This window comes from Eubalaena glacialis, chromosome 16, assembly GCF_028564815.1.
Source record: "Eubalaena glacialis isolate mEubGla1 chromosome 16, mEubGla1.1.hap2.+ XY, whole genome shotgun sequence".
In the NCBI taxonomy this organism is placed as follows: Eukaryota; Metazoa; Chordata; class Mammalia; order Artiodactyla; family Balaenidae; genus Eubalaena; species Eubalaena glacialis.
Window position 1 is genome coordinate 2,372,764 of NC_083731.1, and position 23,247 is coordinate 2,396,010.

At 48.4% G+C, this 23,247-nt stretch overlaps 1 protein-coding gene across 1 annotated transcript in view; it reads left to right on the plus strand.

The window, feature by feature from the left end:
• Positions 1 to 616: 616 nt before the first annotated feature.
• Positions 617 to 23,247, plus strand: part of RAB20 (RAB20, member RAS oncogene family) — a 32,981-nt gene continuing 10,350 nt past the window's right edge. The window contains exon 1 of the mRNA XM_061170865.1: positions 617 to 1,053. Within this exon, the coding sequence (XP_061026848.1) occupies positions 882 to 1,053 (172 nt within the window). The 5' untranslated portion in view covers positions 617 to 881. The remainder of the gene's footprint in view (positions 1,054 to 23,247) is intronic.

Genomic DNA, 23,247 nt, shown 5'->3' on the forward strand with positions numbered 1-23,247 from the left:
AGTCAAATTTTCACTCCAAAGTTTTAAGTGGCGTTGGCTGTCCACTTCTCAAATATAAAACAGCATAATTGTCTTCTTGCCAGAGTGAACGAAACAAAACAAAAACGACACTAGCAAGCGCCCCTCCGTCCTAATCACTAACAGTCGGAGGACGGGTCCTCGCAGACGCTCACTCCAGAAAAACTCCGTGCGCCCGGCCCCGGGGCCACACTTGCACCCACGGAGGAGGAGAGCCTTGGGGGCCGGGCTGGAGCGTATCCCCCGCGGGACTCTGAGGTCAGCAGGCCCGGGCCGCGTCCCTGCGCTGCGTCCACCCCGGACCCGCCTCCTGGGACGCCGCTCTCCATCCGCCAGCCGCCCCGACCTGGTGCCCGACCAGGCGCTCCCACCTGCCCGAGTCTTCCGATCGCTTCGCGGCGGAAAGCACCGCCCGCCCCGGGGGAAGGTCGCGGGTCCGCCCAGGCGCCAGGTCCACCGGGGCGGGCGGGAGGCAGGTGCGGCGCGCGGCGCGCTGTGCGCGGCGCAGGCGGGACGTGGGGGGCGGGGCCCGAGGCGAGGCCCGGGGCGCCGGGCGTCTGGGGGGCGGGGCTGGGGGCGGGGCCGGGGCGCCTTGGACCTGGTGCCGACCGCCGCGGTCTGGACGCCAGAGGTGGCCGTCGGGCTGGGTCCCAGGCTCCAGCCCAGCGCGGAGACGCGCTTCCTGTTCCGCATTCCCAGGAGTCCGGAGGAGAGGGTGCCCGCAAGTTCGGGGTCCCCGCGAGTCCGAGTCTCCGCGAGTCCCGGGTCTGAGCAGCCTCGGGGCGTCCGGCTGCTCCAGCCGCACTCCGGGCGCACGGGCCAGAAAGGCGCGGGAAAAAGGGAGGGGTGCCTCCTGCCGGAAGATGAGGAGGCCCGACGGGAAGATCGTACTTTTGGGGGACATGAACGTGGGCAAGACGTCGCTGCTGCAGAGGTACATGGAGCGGCGCTTCCCGGACACGGTCAGCACGGTGGGCGGCGCCTTCTACCTGAAGCAGTGGCGCTCCTACAACATCTCCATCTGGGACACTGCAGGTGAGGGGTGAGGGGCTTCCAGCTGGAGAGGAGCGTCCCCCAGGGCAGGGGTCCCTCAGGGCCGGGGTCTCCCAGGGCAGGGTCCCCCAGGGCAGGCGTGTCTTGCCCCACACAGGATCCAGCCCTTGCTCCGCAGGTGTCCGCATCTCCGGGATCAGGCCCCTAGTCGCAGTGTGGGACCACCCTTGGCCCCTCTTACTTGACTCCTTTGCTGGTTGGGAAACCGTTCAGCCACTGGGTGCATCTTAGCGACAATCCAGGAGAACACCCTGGGTTCCAGAGAGTGCTGGGGACTTGCGTACCAGAGCACCCCAGCCCAGCCAGCTAGTGGTAACCAGAGGCATTTAAGTGCTCCCACCAACAGGATCTCAGCTGCTATCCACAGCAACCTCGTTGAGGGGTGAGCAGAGCTAGTATAAATTACCTGTCCTTACAAGAGAAAAAACAGAGGCTCAGAACTCCCTGAGTTCAGGGTTTAGGCAGGAAGGTAGGAAGCAGAACTCAGGTCTCCTCCCTCAGTGCCAGGCACCTTTGCATTTTCCACTTATCAGCCGCGTGATCTAGGCTCATGTGTGTTATGGGGTTTTGAAGTGATTGTCTGTAGAAGCATTTTTAAGATAGGTAATAATTATTTTTAGTGCGTGTAGTATATTTGTGTTTTTTCAAAAGTACAGTATATCAGAGGATCTTGATTCAAGCTTTCAGTTTGTTAACTCAATAATTACACTGACGTTAGAGTGTTACAATAGAATATATTTCCTTCCCCATGAAAAAGAATAAGATACCGCAAGTAAATAAACTGTAAATTGTATGGCCCGTTTTCAATGAGCATGACTTTTTGAAAGCCTGAAACTTTAAGGTCTGACTTTTAAAATGTCTGCACTTAAGTTTTTTATTTGTTTTGTTTTGTTTTATTTTTGCTCCTGCCGTGTGACTTGCAGGATCTTAGTTCCCTGACCGGGGATTGAACCCGGGCCCATGGTAGTGAAAGCACAGAGTCCTAACCACTGGACCACCAGGGAATTCCCTAAATGTCTGCACTTTAAAAAGTGATATGTATACTGGAAGGTCTGGTCCAGAATTTTAAAATTGCCAACTTGGGTGCACCAGTCAGCTGAATAAACAGTATTATAACTCACCTTGTTTTTAAAACTGAATTAATGAAGGCCGCTCTCGGACGTCTACCCCTCCTCCCTCCCTCCTACTTTCTCTGCTGCTGTCTTTTGTTGTTATGGCTGTTAACATCTTGACTAATTTATTTGAAAACATGCTGTGAAAGCAGCGTCTCCCAGGTACAAGTGTACCTTCCCTGCTCTGTTCTCCACCTCCAGGCTTCAGAGTGAGTGAGGTTCCTCTAAGATCCTTTACCTAAGCTGACTCTCCAGCACTAAGCATTCGGTAGCGATGGAACGAGGGCTGTAGAAATCAGACCACGTTAACACGACGCGTCTGCCTGTTTGGTACAAGGCTGGTCCTGAGGCTCCTTTGGTTGGCTGGACCGCACTGCTGTCCTTGGTTTATAAGAGGGTAATGCAGGGTTGGCGCTGGGGGACCCAAACCCAGAGCCCTGTGGTGGCTGCTGTTAGAAGCTGACCTTTACCACGTGGCGTGGTGTTTCTGGAACAGGAGGTGACCGTTGGTGTCAGAGCAGGCATCTTGGCATCCAAGGTATGAAGGAGCAGTGCAATTTCGATCAACCACTTTCTTCTTCGGTGCCAAGGACATGGTGCAGCTGGATTCTTGACTGCCAGAGGATTTTGTAATAAGGCTGATGAGATGTCCTCGGTATCTTGTTGGGCTCCTGGGGGCAGCGACTCACTTCCTGGCTGCCCGGGCTGCCGCCTTCTTCCCGGAACTCCGAGTGTGGGCACTGGGGGCCCCAGGCCCCTTCTCCACATTGCTGACCTCCTGTGTACACACATTCAGGGTGACCGAGGCTCAGAGTCAGCAGTGACACAGGCCACCTCTGTGCCTGGCTCCCTAGGGACAGTGGGGTTATGTGCAGCTTGGAGGGAAAAGGCAGGTATGAATCTTTGCCTCTTAGGTAATCCTTGTTGGAAATGCAAAAGTTTAACTTTTAGGGGATTCTCTCTTTTTTCCTCCATTTGCCTTTTGCCCTTAAGCTTTCTTTATATTCCACGTTGTCTTCTAAGTTGCGTTCGTTTTAATTTTTGTAACCGAGGCAGAAGGATGGGGACCAGCTAGAGGATGCACGGTTTTGAGCGCCGCTCTTGGTCACATGGCGTGGGTGGGGTGGGAGGGTGTTGAATAATAAAAATGACAGTGAGGCGTCAGAGTTGCCGTTTTGCTCTTGGTGTGTCCTTCCGGGCTGCTGCCCGAAGCCTGCTGGAGGAGTGGTGAGTGGGCCAGAGCGTGGAGAGGAGATTTGCTGGGCTCTTGGGTAGTTATCTCAGTCAGCTGGCACAGGACTGCTTCCAAGGGAGTGTGACAGTAGATGGGGCTGGAGCTGGTTCCACCAAGTTTCTCGAATTCTCCCAGGCTCTGCGCGTTGCCCAATTCCAAAGCCACTTCTACATTCGTTACAGCAGCATCCCAACTCCCAGTATCAGTTTTAGTTTCCTACTGCTGTCGTAACCAATGACCACAAACTCAGTGGCTCAGAGATGAGATTCAGAGCACTTGGTTTAACATCCTTCCCTTGAACAACTTTAGTGCAGTGCAGGAGAGGATGCTGCAGTTCCGGGTCGTGAAATCGTGGTTCCCGGGGGAGGGGAATGTAATGGCTTACGCTGTGAAGTTAGCTAAGAGGTCTGGGCCTCCTGTGCAGGACCGAGAACCTCCATCCTGTGAACGGCTGTGCTGTCCTGGGGGAGCATCTGTGGGGCGTGGGGTGGTGCGTGCGTGAAGATGCCAGGTGACATGGACCGTCCATCTGAGGACCACGAGCCCTGGTCATCCTCCTCCTGCTCTGCGTGGAAGCCGCAGCCCCGGCCCCGCTTCTCGGCAGCTGCTCCTGGATCCGGGGGATGGTGGGGATGCTGTGTCGGAAGTGGGGTTCGTTCAGGTTGGAAGAGGCGGCAGCGTTGTGGACGTGCCTGGAGAAGAGCCGTCTTTGCCCGGGGCCGCAGAGTTGCCGATCCTTGACGCTTTGGACCGGCCTGCGAGGGCTGCGTGTTTAGCCTCGCGAGACTGGCACAGAAGTGGGTGGACAGCCCGTGCAAGGTGTGCACGGAGCCAGCGGTGGAGGGCTCGGATTTTAGCTGGCTCTCTTCATTTATTAGTGCAGCTGCTGAGTGGGTTTTGAGGTCCTAATCCTGACAAGCAGGATTGGTGTGACACGGGGCATCTGGTGGATGACCTCCCCTTTCTGCAGATCTGGGGGCTGACCTGGGCCTCACCGTTGCCCTACGTAGTGTTATTGGCACCCCGCCCGCCCCGTGTTTTACAGCAGCAGAGCTGAGTGGCTGCAGCAGAGACCATAGAGCACAGAAAGACAAAAACATTCACCCTGGCCCTTTGCAGAAATAGTTTGCTGACTCCTGGTTTAGGTCACGTAAAAAGGAAAGTACTTTTCTAAAAGTCTTTCTGTAGTTTTAGAAACTCCCCGAAGAGTTTAGCATTTAGGGATTGAGGAGACCCCTGGTTCAGTTAAACTCGACACGCAGCTCTCAGATTTCTCCTGGGTGTCCACTCAGAGCTAGACTGGGGGAGGTTGGGGCCTGGATTTAAGATTGGCATGGGCTCCTACTGAAAAACAGTTCTTGGAAATAAATCTTAGATTAGGTTGGGGATCTGGAAGCTAAGCCTGCAAAGCCTGTGTTGTAGGTGGTACATGTCTTGGTAGGTGGGTCAGTGTCTTTGTGGGTGGTCCACATCTTTGTAGGTGGTCCACATCTTTGTGGGTGGTCCACATCTTTGTGGGTGGTCCATGTCTTGGTAGGTGGGTCAGTGTCTCTGTGGGTGGTCCACATCTTTGTGGGTGGTCTATGTCTTGGTAGGTGGGTCAGTGTCTCTGTGGGTGGTCCATATCTTTGTGGGTGGTCCACATCTTTGTGGGTGGTCCACATCTTTGTGGGTGGTCCATGTCTTGGTAGGTGGGTCAGTGTCTCTGTGGGTGGTCCACATCTTTGTGGGTGGTCCACATCTTTGTAGGTGGTCCACGTCTTTGTGGGTAGTCCATGTCTTGGTAGGTGGGTCAGTATCTTTGTGGGTGGTCCACATCTTTGTGGGTGGTCCACATCTTTTTGGATAGTCCATGTCTTGGTAGGTGGGTCAGTATCTTTGTGGGTGGTCCACATCTTTGTGGGTGGTCCATGTCTTGGTCGGTGGGTCAGTGTCTCTGTGGGTGGTCCACAACTTTGTGGGTGGTCCACATCTTTGTGGGTGGTCCACATCTTTGTGGGTGGTCCATGTCTTTGTGGGAGGCCCACCTCTTTGTGGGTGGGTCACATCTTTAGCACTACTGAAGATTTTGAATGGGCGCCCTCTGGGGTCAAGGCGTCATTTGTAGAATTCCTCTGCTTTCTTGAGCAAAAACAGTGACCTGCATATGAATGTGGGTATCAGGGTAGGTGGAAGAAAATCTACTGTCTGGGCTCAGCAGGGTGGACAGAGAGCCATTGTACTGAGAGATCTCAGAGGACAAAGGCTGCCAGGGCGCAGCTGCACGTGCTGGGAGGTCCGCCCGGAGTCTCCCTGGAGGAGGTGCCGGGAATTCTGGGGGTGGGTGGGGGGAGGTATTTAAGGCTCACTGGTGTGGTGCGATTCGGGAGACTTTAACTAACTGAGGTCCACCACATTTGTGAAGTAACACCTGGGTCATGTTAATGTCTCTGGGCGATAATTCCATGCTTCGTTGTCTTTAAGTTCGCAGGAGAAATAGAAACTTTATGATTCCTAATGGAACCCCTCTCACTTCGCTGAGACTTCACAGAACTTCCCTCTTTGTGAAAAAGAAATTTTATACACATGTACACATGTGTACATACATGAGTTTAAAGGAGTTTTTATTCTTAGAATGAGGGCTTCGTCACTGTGATGACAGACTCTCACGGCCCCTTTCCTCTTGTCCTCCTGTTACGGAGTCAGGTGCCTCAGGGCTGAGCCAAAGGTGCTATTTGGAATTTGTCACACGTGCCCTGTCCTCCTCTGTTTTCACCTTTGCTTGTGGCATCTCTCTCTCCGGGACTGTCCCCTCTCCTGGCGATCCCCAACTTGAATTTTGTCCCATCTTCCAATGTCACATACTTTGTGAAGCAGTCGTGGTAGGGCCAGATTTCTGCTTGCTCCAGACTATACTACCACGTGACCTGGTGTGCCTTACTGTGTTCTGCCTTTTATCTGTTTTGTTACCCGTTTGTCTTTCCTCTGACTTACAAGCTCTTGGAGGGAAGTTTGGGTTGTATTCATTTTTATGTTCTCCACAGACTCTAGCATTTTACTCTGCAGTACTTTCTTTCTAAGCTAAGTCTTGCTGGATGAAGTTGTTGAAAGCAATGGGAACAATTTGGAGAGGCTGAAGTTTGCAGTTTTATTGTCTTAATGATGTATTGACTCTGAATGATAAAATCAGTGTAAAAATGTCATTGTCATGGGCCCTATAATGCAGCCAAAAATAGGCCAGTGTATGCCTGGTGAGGAAATACTGGTTCCTGATGTTAATTATATGTGCCCTTGAAACAACTCTTTAGAGACTCTTATCTCTTTTGACTTCGATACATTACAAGTCTATTTAGAGATGAAGAATAACACACTGGGACTTCTGCTTCAGGGAAGCTGGAGCAGAAGTAATTTCCCCTCCTCTTCCCACTAATTACAGCTAAAAACTTTGGGGTGTTATATATAAAACAAACATAAGAAGACTCTGAAAGATAGAGAGAAGAGGACAGACTGCCCAGGGACCTCGGGATCCAAAGAGTGACCCAGCGGTGAGCTCCCTGGGTTTTCTTTTTGCCTCATGTATCCCAGACTTGGAGCTCAAGAAGCCAGAAATTTAGAAATGCCAAAGGCTACAGACAAAACAAGACAAAAAAGGCTACTCTCTCACCAGAGGACCAGGAAGGAGGTAGCACAGTAAGACAGAAACCTTTTAGACACTAACTGCTGTACTCTAGCCAACACACAGGAAAAACTGGACCCACACCCACCCAGAAGGCCTTGCAGGAACCAGGGCTTCCCCCCTGCCTGGCGGTAATGAGGCATCCCAACTCCCCCACTAGGGGGTGTTGGAGAAGGCCTGCTAGGGAGGCGGGCTCTCATGTCCGGCAGGTGGTAACAAGCCCCCCTCCGCCCCACTTCATGGTGCCACGGGAGGCTACGTGGGAAACTTGGGCGTTTGCCAGAAAAGAGGCAGTGCCTGCCTGGCCCCTCAGCTCATGCCGAGTTGATGTCAGAGGGAACCAGCTAAAATGCAAGGTTTAAGTAAGACCCAGAGTCTCATAACCCAGTATGAAAATGTCCAGGTTCCAATCAGAAATCACTCATCATACGAGAACCAGGAAGATCTCAAACTGAATCCAAAAAGACAATGAATAGATGGCAGCACCAAGATGGCAGAGATGTCAGAGTTATCTGACCAAGGCTTCAAAGCCGCCATCGCAAGAATGCTTCGGTGAGCAATTATGGTCGCACTAAACAAATGAGAAAGAATAGAGAGTCTCAGAAAAATAGATCAAAAGAAGACCTCATGGAAATTTCTGAGCTGAAAAAATACAACCAAAATAAAAGACTTGGTGGATGGACTCAGTGAGGGAATGGAGGAGAGAGAGGAAGGAAACCAGGAACTGGAAGATAGAACCATCAGTTCACCCGATCTGAAATATGGAGAGAAAATAGAATGAAAATGAACAGAGCCTCAGGGACCTATGGATAAAAGATCTAACACTGTGTCATTGGGGTCCTGGAAGGAGAGGAGAGAGGGTGGGGCTGAAAAGGAATAGCAGAAATAATGCCTGAAAACTTTCCAAATCTGGCAACATATATAAACCTGAAGATTCCAGAAGCCGAGAGAATCACAAACAGGATAAACCCAAAGAAACCCAAACTCCAAAAACTAAAGACAAGGAAAACATCTTGAAAGCAGTCAAAGGAGGAAAAAAGATTATAATGACAGCAGATAACTCATCAGAAACCATGGCAGCCAGAAGGAAGCGGCACAGTACTTTCCAAGTGCTGAAGACAAAGATGAAGACTATTGATTTATTTAAAAAATTTTTTTATAGAAATATAGTTGATTTACAATGTTGTGTTAATTTCTTCTGTATAGCAAAGTGACTCAGTTACACACACATATATATATTTTTCATATTCTTTTCCATTATGGTTTGTCACAGAATACTGAATATAGTTCCATGTGCTATAGGGACCTTGTTGCTTATCCATCCTATTTATAATAGTTTGCCTCTGCTAATCCCAAACTCCCAGTCCTTCCCTCCCCACCCCTCCTCCCCCTTGGCAACCACAAGTCTGTTCTCTACGTCTGTGAGTCTCTTTCTGTTTTGTAGATATGTTGATTTGTATCATATTTTAGATTTCACATATAAGTGATATCATATGGTATTTGTCTTTCTCTTTCTGGCTTACTTTGCTTAGTATGATAATCTCTAGATCCATCCATATTGCTGCAAATGGCATTATTTCATTCTTTTTGATGGTTGAGTAGTATTCCATTGTATATATGTACCACATCTTCTTTATCCATTCATCTGTTGATGGACATTTAGGTTGTTTACATGTCTTGGCTATTGTGAATAGTGCTGCTATGAACATAGGGTGTGCATGTATGTTTCGAATTATAGTTATGTCTGGGTATAAGGACTATTGATTTATAATTCTTGTTCATCTTCGGTTCCAAAAAATGATTCTGGAAAGACGTGCTTCTGTTATATATGCCACAATCTTGACTCAGAACTTTTCACCTGTTCTGTTCTTTAAATGACAGTATAATGCTATTTAACATGCAATTTCATGTTTCATGTGCTATCTAGGTAAACCTTGGAGTTTTTCTTCCCACATGAATTTTAAAAGCTTTTGGCTTTGTAGCTTAAAAATTCACAAGTTTTGCCTATATAATAATTTTTGGTTTTTGGTAGATTATCTTGGTTTGTTTTAAGTAAGGTTTATTGAATGTTTGCACATAAGCAGTAAAATTCACCCTAATTTTTTAGTTATAGGAGTTTTGACAAACACATACAGTTGTGTAACACAAGCACAACCAAAATACAAACTATTTCCATCGTTTAAAACAAATCCCTGGTCTCTCTGAGTCACCTTCTCTACTTACCCCAGCCCCCGGTAACATTGATCTGTTTTCTGTCCCTATAGTTGTCTTTTCTTTTCTTTTTTTAAATATTTATTTATTTATTATTTATTTTATTTATTTTGGCTGTTCCGGGTCTTAGTTGCAGCATTCGGGCTTCTTAGTTGCAGCATGCATGTGGGATCCTGTTCCCTGACCAGGGATCGAACCCAGGCCCCCTGCATTGGGAGCGCCGAGTCTTACCCGCTGGACCACCAGAGAAGTCCCTATAGTTGTCTTTTCTAGGATCATACAGGATGGAGCATCTTGAGTCTGACTTCTAGCGCTTAATGCATTTGAGATCCATCTGTGTTGTTCAGTCCTGTTAATTGTTGAGTAACGTTCCACGGTATGGATGTACCATCGCTGGGTTGTCCATCCACCAGTTGAAGGATATTTGGGTTGTTTCAGTTTTGGGTGATTATGAATAAAGTCACTATAAGCATTCACATAGAAGTTTTTGTATGAACATAAATTTTCACCTCTCGGGTAAACCACCTAGGAGTAGGATGTTTGGGTTTTATAGTCAGTGTATGTTGAACATCAAGCTGACCCAACACCATTGGTTAAAAAGCCAGTTTCTGTTTTAGCTTACATTTGTTGAGATACTTCCATTTCCATGTACAGACTTGGGAGATATTCTGTGTAGTGAACTAGTTAGTTAGCTCTTGGACACTTATGAAGAGAACGATCTGTTTCTTGTTCTTCTTAGCTGACTTTATGCACACACGTGGATAATTCGGCAATGAAAATTTCGTTGATTTCTCTGCTAGTGTCACAGAAGTGTTGCTGGAAAGGCAGGGCACTTGGAGAGAGGCACTGGGAAGAAAAGACCCAGATTATAAGCTTTTAGACTTGGCCATAAAACAGACAAATTTAATGGCTCACTCTGTCTCATCAGCAGAGTCCTTTGGAAAGAAGTTCACGCGTGGAGCCTGGTGACAGCTGCCTCGGCCACTTACCCCCTTGTTTTCACCCAGCCTTCAAAACCAGCTCTTCTCTGAGATCTGCCTTCCTGCTCAGCCCAAGCGAACCCAACCCCACACTAGTATTTCTATTCCAAGAGAAGGCCAAGCTGAGCGTGTGTCTCCTGCAAAGCGTTTCATAAACACTGGTTGATCTGTTCTTTGGACCAGGAGGAAGTGGGTGTGAACTGGTGGCTTCCCTCACGCTGGCCTGGCCTCTGTGGGTTGGTCTTAGGCCTCTGAAATAGCTTAGCTGCCCACTGCTCAGTTTCCCATTCTTTTGGCTCAAATGGCCTTAGACCTATGAGCAAAGGAGCTTAGCTTTGACCTCTCTGGGTTTGCTTGCAGCCAAGATGAGACCAGTCGGACCATTGTAGGAGCATTCTTCAGCTCTGGAGATTCTTCATTTCCGAGCAGGTGTCAGTAAACTTGCCATATCCATTGCAGGTACCCACGTCGCAGGGGCACACAGAGTCTGGTGTAATCCTGTAAAACTAGAACAGGATTTAAAGATCCATTTTTTCAGCCTCTTCCTCTTTCAGATGAGGAGACAGCCACAGGAAGTTATCTGTCCAATGTCCGAGGACCAGTTGGTGCAGAAAAGGGGCTGGAGCTAGGGACCTGCGACTCCTTAACCAAAGTCTTTACACTGTTTACACCTTATTTCATGCCGCCTTTCCCTCTATCATGGACGCTTCTTTTAATTTTAGGGATCCCTGTGCTTTAAAATCCTCCCCTGCTACAGTCTTCTCAGAAATCAGGGTGGTGTCCTAAGGAAAGCTGGCTTGGGAAGTGTTTTCTGAGGGCGTCCAGGTTGCTGACTCACGGCCCCTTCCTTCCTGGGGCTCCTGCCTGTGTGAATAGCAGGGATTACCTTGGCTTCAGCGGTGCCAGACACCATGCTGAGTGCTTTGGGGGCCTTGTCTCTTATTTCCTACAACTACTTTGTGGGGTTGGTATTTTTATCACCTCCCTTTTGCAAGCCAGGAAGCTAAGGCCCAGGTCATGCTGGATGCTGGGGAGCCCGGATTTGAGGTCGGCTTCTCGTCGCATTTAGTGGGTTCCTTTCCACTCTTCCCACCACTGCGTGGGTGCCCAGGCACTTAACTTCAGTGCCCTCCGTGTGCAGAGCGCTCTCCCTACACGCTGCCCTGGAACGCCATCCACGGAGACCAGGGTGAGATGCAGACTGGCTCCCTCACGCCTGGGTAGCACCCAGACAGAGCAGAACAAGTGAAGCAGCACAGCAGGCACTGACCAGAAGAGAATGAGGCCTACTACCCTCGCCCCCCATGCCCTCGTGAGCACGGGCTGGGCCCGTGGCGGAATGGTGGATATTATTAGATGGCCACTGACTGGCGTTTACATTTACAACTTTTGATTTCTGTGGCCTACGTTAGAAGTTTCGATTTCTGGTTTGTCTATGATTTCTCATCTGCTTTTTGAAAGAGGGTGCGGGGCTGGGACCTCGCTTTTTCCCTGGGTTCATGATATTTATTTGGTTCCCCATTGTTGAAGGACCACTTGTATTTCCACAAATGCCTGAATCCAGGCATCAGAAGCATTTCTGGGGGCTTCCCTGGTGGCACAGTTGGTTAAGAATCCACCTGCCAATGCAGGGGACATGGGTTCGAGCCCTGGTCCGGGAAGATCCCACATGCCGCGGAGCAACTAAGCCTGTGCGCCACAACTACTGAGCCCACGCATCACAACTACTGAAGCCCGCGCGCCTAGAGCCCGTGCTCCACAACAAGAGAAGCCACCGCAATGAGAAGCCCGCGCACCGCAATGAAGAGTAGCCCCCGCTCGCCGCAAGTAGAGAAAGCCCGCGCGCAACAACGAAGACCCAACGCAGCCAAAAATAAATAAATTAAAAAAAAAAAAAGCCCTTCTGTCTTGGAGAACAGGCCTGGCGGAGGAAAGCGGCCCCCGGCCTGTGGTGTGTAGGTGCCCCCGCTGTGTCTGGGCGCCAGGCCACTCATGCGGTGGAGTGAGAGCCCTCGGTTTTGCCAGTGTTGGTTGGGAAGACAATGTCTTGTGGGGTTTTTTTGGTGGAGGAACAAAAGACCTTTTCTGTCTCAGATGCTCCCGTGTTTATCTGTAAAGCTGGTGCTTCAGGAGGGTGTGGCTGTCAGGAGGGAGGGGTGAAGGCTGGGGGCTGCAGACAGGGGGCTGCAGGCAGGGGCAGGGAGGGTGGCGAGCCTCCAGGGCCCAGGCCTCCCCGGTCCACCCCAGCCTGCCGTCCTGGGACATTTCTTCTGTCCCCGTGATTCAGCTGCAGTTGTGTTTGTCCTTTGATAGGAGCTGTAGTGGCTGCTTGTCACCCACATTGTGAGAACTCAGGGGAGGCGTTGGAAGTTTTTGCCTGTTTCGAGGCTGCTTTGAAGAGCTACCCCAGGAGCGGCTGTGTTGGGTGCGTCTGACAGGCAGACTCCCCGAGAACTGTTCTCTTAGCCCCCTTTGTGGCCTTGTTCTGTCTCCTCAAACAAGCAGAGCGAATATATTACTGGGAACATGCAAAACATGGGGAAGTTGCTGTAAGTTTGCGTTTTCTTCTATTTCTGAAAATTAGAGAAGCACTTATTGTTATTATTTTTTAAAGTAGTTCAGAACTGTTTTCTTTTTTTTTTAATAGATTTTATTCATTTATTTTTGGCTGCGTTGGGTCTTCGTTGTGGTGCGCGGGCCTCTCATTGCAGTGGCTTCTCTTGTTGTGGAGCACGGGCTCTAGGCGCGCGGGCTTCAGTAGTTGTGACGCGTGGGCTCAGGAGTTGTGGCTCGCGGGCTCTAGAGCACAGGCTCAGTAGTTGTGGCGCACGGGCTTAGTTGCTCCACGGCATGTGGGATCTTCCCAGACCAGGGCTCAAACCCGTGTCCCTTGCCTTGGCAGGCGGATTCGTAACCATGGCACCACCAGGGAAGCCCTAGAGGTGCACTTATTATACATTGTGGTCAAATGATCAATGAATGAATGTTAAATTGTTAGAATCTTATCAAAAATCCTCAGCCATGAAAATTTGCAAATAGGACATTTTCTTGAAAGACTCCTGGCCTAAGGAGAATTAAATAAGTAATGAAATGTAGCTCTTGAAGGTGATTTTATGTGATGCTAGTACCAGTACATCAAATAATACTCAAATATTAGAAGTATGGTATTATCTCTTATTCTGCCTTGAATTAAAAACCTTTAAAAAACATTTGTTGGCTCAAATAACACAAAGTTCAAAACACTAATTTGAAAAGATACATGCACCTCAATGTTCACTGCAGCTCTGTTTACAATAGCAAAGACATGGAAGCAACCTAAATGTCCATCAACAGTTGAATGGATAAAGTAGATGTGGTACAAATACACAATGGAATACCACTCCGCCATAAAAATGAATGAAATTTTGCCATCTGCCAGCAGCATGGGTGGATTTGGAAGGTATTATGCTAAGTGAAATAAGTCAGACAGAGAAAGGCAAATACTGTATGATATCACTTATATGTGGAATGTAAAAGATACAGCTAACTAGTGAATATAACAAAAAAGAAGCGTACTTGGATAGAGAGAACAAACTAGAGGTTACCAGTGGGAAGAGGGAACGGGGAGGGGCAAGACAGAAGTGGGTGATGAAGAGGTACAAACGGTCATATATAAAACAAGCCACAAGGATATACTGTACAGCACAGGGACTATAGCCAGTATTTTATAATAACTATAAATGAAGTATAATCTTTAAAAATTGTGAATCATTACATTGTACACCTATAACTTATATAACATTGTATATAAACTATACTTCAATTAAAAAGATAAAATAAAATAGCAAAAGGAAAAAAAAAGAATACACTGCTCTAACTGCAGTTGCCCAGCTCATGGGCTCCTGTTTATTTTTGTATGCCACTGATCTATTTCCCTGTTTATTTTCGAAAGTTCGGAATTTTATTATTAACAGCCTTATAGGCATCAAGAGTTCTTGTAGTAGCTGAACATTTACACCTCACAGAAGCAGCTCTTTTTCTCCAGGTTACACCTGAAATGCTGACCTATATTTGAAAGTAAATGTTCAGATGGGGAGAAATAAATTGCATGGCATGTTTGTAATAGTGTTGGTGGGGGCTGATGAGCACACAGCCCTTCTGGGATCCTGCACAAAATCAGCCATCGTCTCTACAATTTCCCCAAGATGAGCCTCCAGCACAGATTTTGACCAAATAATAGCTGCTGCTTGGTAGCACTGAATGCCAGGGCTGATCTCAACTCTGTGTGTATTTTAACTCCTGTAACCCTCACAGGACACAGGAGGCAACCTGGCAGGGTTACACAAAGCCCGGAAGAGGCTAAGCTGGCATCTGAGCTGGGCGAAGTGCCCAGGGTTTATGCACTTGGTCAGCAAGCCAGTCCTTCACGGAAGTGATGTCTGCCCGAGAAAGAGCGAGCCCAGGAGGGACGCTGCGAGCACGGTGCACAGTCTCGTATGCACGCACCCGACGAGACAAGAATGGATCACGGTGCACTCTGCCTAGTGCCCTTGAGCCGCAGAAGCACTGAAGCACCTGAAGGTGGCGGGTCCCAAAGAGGTCCGCCTTGGGCTGGCTGTGTCGTAGCAACAAGATTAATGTACAAAATGCCCGTCCGTGTAGACGTTGTCTGCGCTGTGTCTTCGTGTCGGAGATGACCTCACATAGCTGGAGCAGCTAAGTCAAGGTACCTGCCCTTCCCCGAGCTCATGTGCCGTCCCTGAAGACCTGGACGGAGGGGTGCCCAGGATGCGATGGCGGCCAGGTGGGCCTGCAGCCTCGTTTGGTGGCAGTACTGGTTTCTGAGGAGCCTGAGTCCTGGAGAAGGAAGGATGCCTTCTGTGCCTTGGGGTCCGAGGGCTCGCCCTGCCCCGTTGGTGGCTGCGAGTCACTGTGTCCTCAGTACGAGCGGGGGTTTCTGCTCAGAAACAGGAGGCTGGCGTGTGACTTGCGTCCTTTGGAAAGCTGTCATCTCGTGGCACTTCTCGAAATGACAGTGTCACCTAAACAGATTCCAAGGAGCCACATGAGTCTCGCACTGCATCTGGAATCGGCAGGTTTTTATTTTTAGTGCAATCCATTGGGGCACTTTTTCATGAAGATATCATCCTTTTTGTCTCGAAGTGTACATTACTTCGTCTTCAGATTGTAGTAAGAAGCCTTATTTACAGGGTTAATTATGAGGCTTAAACAAGACGGTAGATGTGAACGGGCCTTGCATGGCCCTAGACTCTCAGTAATAGGTGTTTTCTTTTTTCCTGGCGCATAACAGGTGTCGTCAACTTTTGTAAAGGGGGATAAGGACGAAACAGCAGGACTCTTCCTGGACCCGTCCCATGGATCTTCTGTGACTTGCTAAGACTGTTAGATTTATTGACAGTGTGATTTGGGTTGGACAGTGGATTTTCACGTATTTTGCAATTTGCTTAGTTCCACTTTCCAGCTGAAGATTCAGTGATCCACTGTGTTTCCATGGAGTCCGACTGTCAAATAGGAACGGGGAGCGCAGAAGTAAATGGGTAGCATTGTTTCCAAAGTGGAGGTAAAGCTGAAGAACGCTAGATATGAAAAGGCTTTTCCTCAGTACTAAAGGGCATATTTTGCAGTCCCTCACAGGGCCCTTTCCTCACCTTGCTTTGCGCTTCGCTCTGGGGGGGTGGGGATTTCATTTTCCCCCTTGGTTGACCCTCGTTTTCTGTGCTCGACCAGCTCTAAGGAGCCCTGGGTGGCACCTCGGTCACTGTCTCAGCCAAGTGGCCTCAGGGCCCCTTCTGGTTTCAGGTCTGACGTGTATGGAGTGAGCACGGTTTGGACCCATCCGCTCATCCCTTCTGTCCCCACTTTGAGCACCTCCTGCGAATTGGGCAGTTGGGGGAACAGCAGCGAACAAGCCAGCTGGCCTTTCGTCCTGGGGTTGTCTGTGGAGAGGTTGGCATTGGACAACCAGCCTGTGTGATTAGTGCTATGAAGGAAGGGTGTGGGTGACAGGACGGCATTATTAGGGACTGGGTTAGATTTGAGGGTGTGTGGTGGTCACTCTTCCTTGTGGAAAAGGCAGTTCGCCTCCATTTGCACAAGACTTGATCATTCCTGCGCTGCTCTCTACGTGTTCCTGTTTTCCTCCGTGAACCCAGGGTTCCTGCATCTGTGCCCCGTGGACACCTGTGCCCTCTTGACATCTTTGAGCTGCTTGTGACATCGGTCGGGCTCCCTCATTAAATGAGATCACCAAGATCTTTAACATGTATTTATTTTTTGCATCTGTGGGAGAGTCATGATTTTGCCCTTTCTTGAAAATCGTCTTTTAACACGTGTCAGGGTGGAACTGCTTAAAAAATGCTTGCCCAGATCTCATTCTTGTCCTAACAGAATTCGGAGGCCCTCCACCGCCATTAAAACTCATCGTCTGGCATTTCCTTACCCAGGTGTCCATGCCGCTGTCGGGGTTATGAGCTGCTTACGTCCTGCGGGTCCTTGAGCAGCGGTGTGGCTGCTCTGCTTCAGGATCCGTACAGTCGTGCCACTGATGGTGGGGAGGACGAGGTGCGTTAGGTGTGCATGTGCGTGTGTGCATGTGTTGTGCATGTGTGTATGTGTGTGTTATACGTGTGTGCATGTAGGTATACATGTGCATGTGTGCTTGTGTGCATGTGTGTACTGTAGGTATATGTGTGTGTGCATGTATGCACGTAGGTATACGTATGCATGTGTGTCTGCATGTGTTGTACAAGTGCATGCACGTGCATGTAGGTATACACGTGCACGTGTGCATGTGTGTGTGTTGTACATGTCTGTGCGCACGTGTGTGCATGTAGGTGTATGTTGCGCATGTGTGTGCACGTAGGTATACGTATGCATGTGTGTGTCTGCATGTGTTGTACATGTGCATGCACGTGCATGTAGGTATACACGTGCACGTGTGCATGTGTGTGTGTGTTGTACATGTCTGTGTGCGCGTGTGTGTGCACACCCGTCTAGCTAGACACCCTGCCTGGCGCTCGGAGTGACACCGCAGCCAGGGTGGGCTCTGTGCCGACCTGAAGGGAGCGCGAGCTGACTCGGTTAGAGGAACGGGATTCAGCTGATTCAAGGAAACTGGTGACGATGCCGGCCCAGGGAGCCAGGGAGCCAGGGGGCCAGGGAGCCAGGGAGCCAGGGAGCCAGGGAGCCAGGGAGCCAGGGAGCCAGGGAGCCAGGGAGCCAGGGGAGAGCAGTTCTTCCTTTCTGCCTGGCCGCTTGTCCTGAAAAAGGACAAGCCCACGTGAATGGAGGACGCTTTTAACACTTTCTGAGTTTCTGTCGTGACGGGAGCCCTCCTGTGAGGCTCTTGCTTCCGGGGTAGCCGTGAGCGCTGTGGCCGCACATCACGGTGCCGTGTGTGGCTTGTTTTAAACAATCCCTGGGCTGCGTGAGGATACGTTGCTCCCACTTTTCAAAGCCTGTTGACTTACTGTTTACTTAGCTGGGCACCTTTTCTAGAGCAATTGCAAAAGCACATTCCGAACCTAATTGATTTCCAGTCTGATTAACTCTGGTTAGTTACTGTGTGACCGCAGGTCCTGGCAGCTCGAGTGACACCTGGCAGTGTCGCCCTTCGGCTTCCCCGGGTGAGCAGCTGCTCCGTCTGTAGCTGTGCCTGGGCGCCGAGGACCAGGGAGGGGGCGGCAGAGGGGGACGTGCAGACGCGGCACACGCAGGGCTGGGCTGCAGGGTTGGTCGTGTTAATACTGCAGGCGTCTCGGGGTGATGAGAGCCTCCCGGGACTGCTCCATGGTTACCGTCACCCTGCCCCTGCTCCTTGTGGGGGCCCCAGGGCGGCAGCCGCAGAATCCAGGCCCCGCCCAGACCTTTCCAACGAGAACCTGCATTTTAACCACATCGCTAGGTGATCCAAGGTCCAGGTCGTGAGCTTGGGCTTGCTGCAGCCGGGGGCAAGTGAGCTGTGAGTATCCAGAAGGGCAAGGGTCAGGCCACTGGCGCTTGCTGGCGCTATCTTTACATGCAGTTCTACCATCTGTCCATCATCTTTCTACCTATCACTCATCTCTCCATCATCTTCCTTCTACCTATCTGTCGTCTGTCTCCTATCTATTTTTAACCGTAGGGAATTTTTTTGTGGTACAATACACATAACACTTAGCGTTTTACTCATTTTTAAGTGTACAGCTTGCTGGTATTAAGCATGTTCAACTGTCACCACCATCATCTCCAGAACTTTTGCATCTTCCAACTGAAGCTCCAACCCCATTAGACACAAAACCCATCCCCCTCCCTCCAGCCCCTGGTAACCACTTTTTTGCTTTCTATCTCTGTGAATTTGACTGTTCTAGGGAATTATTTAAAATGTTTACTTTTATGTATAGCATTATATCATTATATTTAAATATGGTAAACTAAGTTCAAACAAAATACTTTGGTATGATTGATTTGAAAGGGTTTTTGCACTGTTAAATTGATACAGTTGTATCTAGGTACCCAATCATCCCCAGAAGGTGTTTCTGATTTTACAATGTGTGTCTATGGGAAATGTACTTTCTAGGGAATTTTATTAGAACACACCCGATCTGTTAAGCAAGAGGTAACTAGACATTGTAAACATATGTAAAATCCTTTGTTTCCTTAGGACTGTTCAGAAAAGGTTTAATATACTTCCCTTGCGTTAGAAGTACAGTACTCTCCGCTTATCCTTGGGGGATGCGTTCCAAGACCCCCAGTGGATGCCTGAAACTGCGGATGGTACCAAGCCCTATACATGTTATATGTTTCTTATACGTACATACGTATGATAAAGTTTAATTTATAAATTAGGCACAGTAAGAGATGAACAACAATAACTAAAAATAAAGTAGAACAATTATAACAATACCCTGTAAGGAAATAGCACACAATTCAAAACATGAATTGCTTATTTCTGAAATTTTCCATTTAATATTTTTGGACTGGGGTTGACCAAGTGTCATCTGAAACCTTGGAAAGTGAAACCTCGGATAAGGGAGGTGATTATAACAGGAAAACATTTGTTCTCTGCTGTGTATTTCTCAGAAGACTTTATATTATGGAGAAGAAGACAAAAACATTGTTAGAAATAACTGGGGTATTTACTGAGTGGGGTACTCCAGATAAGAAGCCATTCTAGATAACTTAATATTTTGAGAAAACCCTTTAGAGAGTTAAAGAGTTTGCTTAACATGGTATTTGCAGTTCAGTCTTGTCTTTGAAACAAGTTAAAACTTGCTTCAAAAAATCTGAAATGATTTTAGTTTCCTGCTTTAATAAGTAGAGAATTTCACAAATAATTGACTTTTTCTTTGATAATCTCATTTTAAGAAGTAATTCTCACAAGACAACAGAGTATCTGTTGAAGGTGAAGGATATTGGATTTAATATCCTGGTATGTGAGAGTTTCTGTTTTTTTAAGTTGAATCTGTTACATAAGTGTATTTTCTTTGGATTTGCCTTTTTTCTTAATACTAGAGTGTTAAAGAAGGTCCCTTTATTTGAATTATTTGGTCTTGTTATTGAATTATTTTTAGTAAATCCATGTCTGAAAAGAGTGAAGCAATTTGAGAATTAAATTCCAGTTATAATTATATGACCTTGAGAATTATTTCGTAAAGCCCCGTCAGTGAGTCACAGGCAAGGGATTAACTTACGTTCAGGTAATTATTTGGGTGGTTCGTATGGCATATGATGTATTCTTGGTTTTTGTTCAGCCTTCAAATTGCCAAACAGAAACAACAGAGGTGACACATATGCTGATTTGGGTAAATGTCATTGTATATGTATTGAAATGTGAAAATAAATCTGTTTTTCTGAAACACTCTTCCTCTTCCCCATATGTTGCCATTTCTTTAGTTGGAAATCATTTGGGGTTTGGGTTCCTTTACTTCTAGAAGGAAAAAAGTCTCATTTTACAGGCGTGGGTCAGGATGACCATCGTTAAATAGTTGCCGACTGATCTGGTAGTCAAGTCCCACAAAGCTGTTTTTCATTTTGTTACTAGTGTAAGCCCGTGGCCTTCCTAGACTCAAAGAATAATCATCGTCCTTTGTGTCGTGAAGCACGGCTATGTTTAGAATGCCTTTTAATGGTCACAGACGATTAAGAACAAAATTAAAGGACCTATAAATGCAAGCAACTAAGTTAGATTATTGGATTTAAAATAATAGTTTATCTTTAAAGTGTTATCTAATCACCGCCTTTGACGGTGTCAGTCATTAATCTGTGTTGAGGTTTTAGGTCTTCCTTCTGGCAGAAAAGATACCCCAGTAATATTGTGGGGTAGGATTTTTTTCCTTTTCAACTTCTCGACTTTCATCTCCAGCTGGTGGCTGTTGGATCAGTCTCTGCCTGCATGGAATTTTCCTGAGGTTCCTGTAGGTGACCCTCAGGCAGGGCAGTGGGAAGGGTCTGCTCCCTGGGTGATTCCACCCGTTAAGCCTGTGTAGATGGGAAAGTGCCGGGCAGCCTCCAGCCCTGTCTCGGCGTTACTATCACCATCTGAGAAGAATCCCTTCAGGGCGTCCACACCCTGTGGGGCGTGCTGCTACCAGAGGACTCCTGCTTTTCGCTGTTGGTGCTTATCTTGCCTTTTGGGGTTTGCTCCATTTCTGATGAGAGACCTATTGCAGAAAGCATCCCATTGTTATTTCTTCTAGACTTTGAAATACTGCCATTCTTTTTCGAGCCCAGTTTTGTCCCGCTAACCCTTCTCGGAGTAGGACTCGATCTGACAGTGCAGCCTTGCACTCAGCACCTGGACCCTGGACCCTGGACCCTGGACCCGGTGGCCGGGGTTCAGGACCCGCCTCTGCCATTCGCTGCCTGTGTGCCCCTGACCTTCGTGCTCCTCTGTCAGCGTTTGCATCAGGCCTGGGGGTGGAAATGAGGCCACAGTTCCCGCCAGGGGATGGGAGGGAGTAAACGGCCATGCATGTAAAGGGCTTGGATGTAGTGAGTTCTGTAGATGGGTTAGCTCTTGGGAAAGTTATGCACATGCAGTGCACTCGCTGTAAGAGTCAGAATAGCTCCTGGTTCTGTTCTGTCTGCTTGACGAGGTCCCTCCATGTGGACATTGTTCTTGTTCGATTCATGACTTTTGGTGTCTGTGCATGGGGAGGCCATCGGCCCGATTCACACCTTCCTGGGGTAGGAGTTTCCTGGGACTGTCGTAACAAAGCTCCACAGGCTGGGTGGCTTAAAGCAACAGAAATGCATTGTCCCGTAGGTCTGGAGGCTGGAAGTCTGAAATCACGGTGTGGGCAGGGCCGTGCTCTGTCCGAAAGCTTATCCCCACCCCCCTAGCTTCTGGTGGTTTCTGGGGTCCTGGCTGGTAGATGCATAGTTTTCACATCATTATTCCTCTTCGCATGTTTGTGTGTCTCTCCTCTTCTTATCGGGACACTGTTTGTACTGGATTAGGTTCCAACCTAATGACCTCGTCTTAACCTGATTACACCTGTAACGACTATTTCCAGATAAGGCTCCATTCACAGGCTCTGGGGATGAGCGTCCGGATGTATCTTTTGGGACCACCACTCAGCCCACTGCAGACGGATAGGAGACTTTAGAAATTACCTCTTTTAGGGACACATAGTTTTTTGAGGCAGGAGCCTGCTGTGTCCGCCTTTGCCTGGCAAAGCAATAAAGCTATCCTTAAAAAAAAAAAGAAATTACCTCTTTTATCGGAGAAAAGCAAGAATAAAAGATAGAGAAAGAGGGAGGAGATCATTTTAAACCCAAGAAAAAATCGACATGAAATTCCTCGTTCCATTCTCCACCTCCCCGTGCTGTGCCGGCCCCACACCCAATAAAACGTGTCCCTCGGTGTCTGTTTTGGAAATCATATGTTTCCTCTGTTTACTGTTTAGCCGTTGAGAACCTGGCAGGAGAGGGTTTGGGCCATTTTGTGAGTTCACGCTCCATTCGGAAGCCAGCTGGGATGTCCCAGGACGGGTGCTGCGGGAGATTTCTCCGTTTTTATGGTCTGACTTGGGAAGAGGACCTGCCAGCCTAGTGAGGAGGGCAGACAAGGGAGCCGTAATGAAGAAGGGACCAGTTCGGGTCAGAGTGATACTTGCAGTTGCTGGAGAGCCCTTTCAGGCCACTTCCCGCTTCCCGTGGACCCAGCGGCCAGGTCGGCTGAGAGGCGTGGCCTCTGGCTGACCGTGGTGCCGGGTGCCCGAGGGGTGCACGAGGCGGGGTTGGGGAGCGGACCCCGCTGGGAGTCACTGAGGAATGCCCGCTGCCTGCAGGGGACAGTGGGGCGGTCTCTGTTTACGGAGGGAATCGGGCCTCCGTGGAAACACCTGGAGACGGAGGGGAGACAGGCTGCTGAGACAGTCCCCCCTGCTGGAGGGTCTGGCCGTTGCCAGCAGGCATATTCCCAGGGGGACACTTCAGAGAAACAAGTGTGTTAGTGAGGCTTCTCCAGAGGCACAGAACCGAGAGGATGTGGATATATATCTATATATCTCCATTTATATACACTATATTTATACACACTATATATATACTATATAGATATACACTAGATACATATACTATATATATATACTATATACATATATAACATATATAGACTAGATACGTATACTATATATATACACTAGATACATATACAATATATATACACTATGTACATATACTATATATATACTATATACATATATAATATATACAGACTAGATACATATGCTATATATATACACTAGATACATATACAATATATATACACTATATACATACACTATATACATCCATATATATGTATATGTATATATATAGAAAGAGAGACGGACAGACAGACTGACACGGAGAGACAGGGAGATTGATTTAGACTGGGGTAGGGAGAGAGGAACTGGCTCCAGGAGTGTGGGGCTGGCAGGTCTGAAATCTGCAGGGTGGGCTGGCAGGCAGGAGACCCCAGGAGGAGTTGCTGTTGCATCTTGAGTCCAAAACCTGTAG